Source organism: Austrofundulus limnaeus, unplaced genomic scaffold (assembly GCF_001266775.1).
Source record: "Austrofundulus limnaeus strain Quisiro unplaced genomic scaffold, Austrofundulus_limnaeus-1.0 Scaffold1937, whole genome shotgun sequence".
Classification (NCBI taxonomy): domain Eukaryota; kingdom Metazoa; phylum Chordata; class Actinopteri; order Cyprinodontiformes; family Rivulidae; genus Austrofundulus; species Austrofundulus limnaeus.
The window spans coordinates 25,813-28,551 of record NW_013954339.1 but is presented as its reverse complement, the minus strand read 5'-3'; the positions used below and the strand labels follow the sequence as shown (position 1 = coordinate 28,551).

The window sequence follows — 2,739 nt, the reverse complement described above, 5'->3', positions numbered from 1 at the left end:
GTTCATTACAACTGGCCCTTTGAGGGCCACCATAACACTCATGTGGCCCTCAGTGAAAATGAGTTTGACACCCCTGCTTTATAACATTAAACATCACATTTWTTTGAAAAGTTGAGGTCCTCTTGGACTTTAGTCAGTAAAAAAATGAAAAGAAAAGTGTGAACTATCAGACCAGCTGACAGAGAAACTCTCCACTCAGTCAACAGACAAAATAAGAACTATTTAGACAGAATTAACAATGGAAGTAGTGCCTTTAAAGGTTCAGTACATAAACAAGTCGTGTTGGTGTCTGAAAACAGGAAACCTGTATTTTCTTCTGTTGTTTTGGCTCAGCTGATGGTTTTTAAAATGTGCCGCTTTTAGTGCTTCAGACTTCTGGCTCCTGGTGCTGTCCATTTAAATTCTGTCCAGGCTCAGGAGGAGCGAGCTCTCCTCTTCTGTAGTCGCTGGCGCTCCCTGCGCTGGTTGATGGCTTTGGTGCTGGCGCGTAGCTTACGGAGTCTGAGAGCACGGAGCCGCAGCTGGAGGTCCCGAGGGATCTTGCCCCCTTTGGCTCGAATCTCCTTCAGTCTCTGCAGCGGCGTCTTGGTGAGGGTGAAGTCGCAGATTGTGGGACGTGGCTCCAYGCCCACGTGGCAGCGGCGCATGGATGGGATGTAACCTTCGGCCCAAACGACGACCTTGTATTCACCAGGGTTCAGCAAACGCCAGTAGTCCCCATCAGCAGCTATAGAAAAGTAAAAGTATATACATATAGTAGTGTTTGCTTATTGGCAGTTTTAAACAAAGATGCAGTAGGCCCACAATATAGTACTAATCCCTCTGCAAACTTTAACTTAGAATCTGTAAAATGTAAATAATTATAGCAATTGCTGTGTCTCATAAGTTCAACAYGGCTGCAATGGCCTTCTTGAATCAAGCTGGCTCCAAAATTCGATAGATCTACATTTAGTGACAACTTCCCGAAAGTGTCTTCAAAATGTTTCGAGTGGTTTTTTAAAATATTTTGCTAACAGACAAACAGAATCGACCACAGTTGTCAATGGCAAAGTTTTCAACAGAGATCTTGATCAATCTGTTGTTGCTAAAAGTATGTGGTGTGAATAACTCTCAGATACTGTCGTGCCAAATTTTAGCTGGGCTTTTGTAAAATTGTGCAAGATGTGGTCACTTTGTTTGCTGAGTTTGATTAGCCAAGGCAGCCATCTTGAATTGTACCTCTAATAAATACTTCCTGGGAGTTTCATTAAAATCTGTTCACTGGTTCATGAGCCATTTTAATAACAAATAGGTAAAAAGAAACAATTTTTATTCCTAAATGTTATTTAGCTTTTAAAGCTAAGGTTTTGTTTTCTAATGTTTAAAGGACAATCTGACATTTACAAACTAATTTCCTGCATTTTTCTCAACTAAATAATAATTGGCTGAAATTTCTAAAATGTCTTTATTCTAATTACCATCCTGGTCATTTCAAGGGCTAATTAAGGGTTAAAACTGAGTTCCTGACCTGATCGGATGTCATGGTCATGGTCCTCCACCTTGACGATGGCATTTGCAATTCCTTTCTTTGTGAGTTTGTCCCTGATGACACCTTTGATCCCTCTGTGAACCTGTGGGGTGGGGCAGAAAACACAGCCCAGTTGCACCTCCGCTCAGGACCACCAGGTTGATGACTCTTGAGCAAACCCACCTGCTCCATGTAAACCAGGAGAGACTCCCTGTTGTTCTCCCACTCAGCGGAAAGCTCACTGACATGAGGAAACTTATCACAGGACAGCTCCACCGTCACCTCGAARCAGTTGGTGTGCAGGTAGCTGAAGTCGTTCATACCTGCAGGAAACAAGAAACAAGTTTTGGTCCTCTGGTTTGTTTTTTAATGCATGAATTAGAATGCAAGAGACTGAGATGACTCTTTTTTTCAACATAGGAAATTAAAAAACATATTTTGTAGCAATTGCATTTTAAATGTCTTATGTTCTTCAGTAAACTTTTTTTTCTTCTTTCAGCTGTTCCTTTTTTAGGGGTCACAACAGTGAGTTATCCTCCTCCATCCTCTGCGTCCTCCATCCTCACCTCCATCTCCTCTCTAACTGCCTCATATACCCCCTCTTTGACCTTCCTCTTGGTCTTTTTCCTTAATCGCCTGATTTGACAAAGCCTCAAATTCCACTAAGATGAAATATTAGGTGGAAAACCAAAATACATTAATATTTAGACTGCCTTTAGGCCCAGGTCTCCCTTGAAACGAGTTAGGGTTATTTGCCTCATTAAATAAAGATCGAATGAAAAAAAATAAATGAATAAAAATATTGTTATGTGTGATCTACATGCTGTGGATGACCTCAGCTACTAAATTTAATTCAGTATCAGTATTAGTGATGAGTTACAGCCATTTTTGTGTTTGGAACTCAGATGGCTAACAGCCATCTTGATTTGTCTTTGCTCTAAGAGGTAATCAGTGTACACCCTGTTGATTATTTTCTGAATATGTCATTCACATTAATCTAGTGCATGTGTGTCAAACTTAAGACCYGTAGGCCAAATGTGGCTCTCCACTGTATTTCATGTGGCCCATGAGAGCTTTAAATATGTCTTTAAAGGCACAGTGTGTAGGATTTGTTGTTTTCAGCGACATCTAGTCGTTGAGTGGTTGAATCATCCTCCCTGGTCCTCCCCCCACCCCCACCCCCCGCTTTCAAACACAAAGGAGTTGTTACGGTGTCTCTCAGGTGTCAAAAA

General features: G+C 41.4%; 1 protein-coding gene across 2 annotated transcripts in view; it reads right to left on the bottom strand.

Moving 5' to 3' along the window:
• Positions 1-2,739, bottom strand: part of aebp1a (AE binding protein 1a) — a 27,231-nt gene that overhangs the window by 1,854 nt on the left and 22,638 nt on the right. The window contains exons 18-20 of one of the 2 annotated variants that reach the window (XM_014034014.1): positions 1,691-1,830; positions 1,508-1,610; positions 82-727 (exon numbers count right to left, since the gene is read on the bottom strand). In XM_014034014.1, coding sequence (XP_013889468.1) covers positions 414-727; positions 1,508-1,610; positions 1,691-1,830 — 557 coding nt within the window. In that variant the 3' untranslated portion in view covers positions 82-413. Of the gene's footprint in view, positions 1-81; positions 728-1,507; positions 1,611-1,690; positions 1,831-2,739 lie in introns of those variants that run through there. The other variant, XM_014034015.1, reaches the window with a different exon arrangement.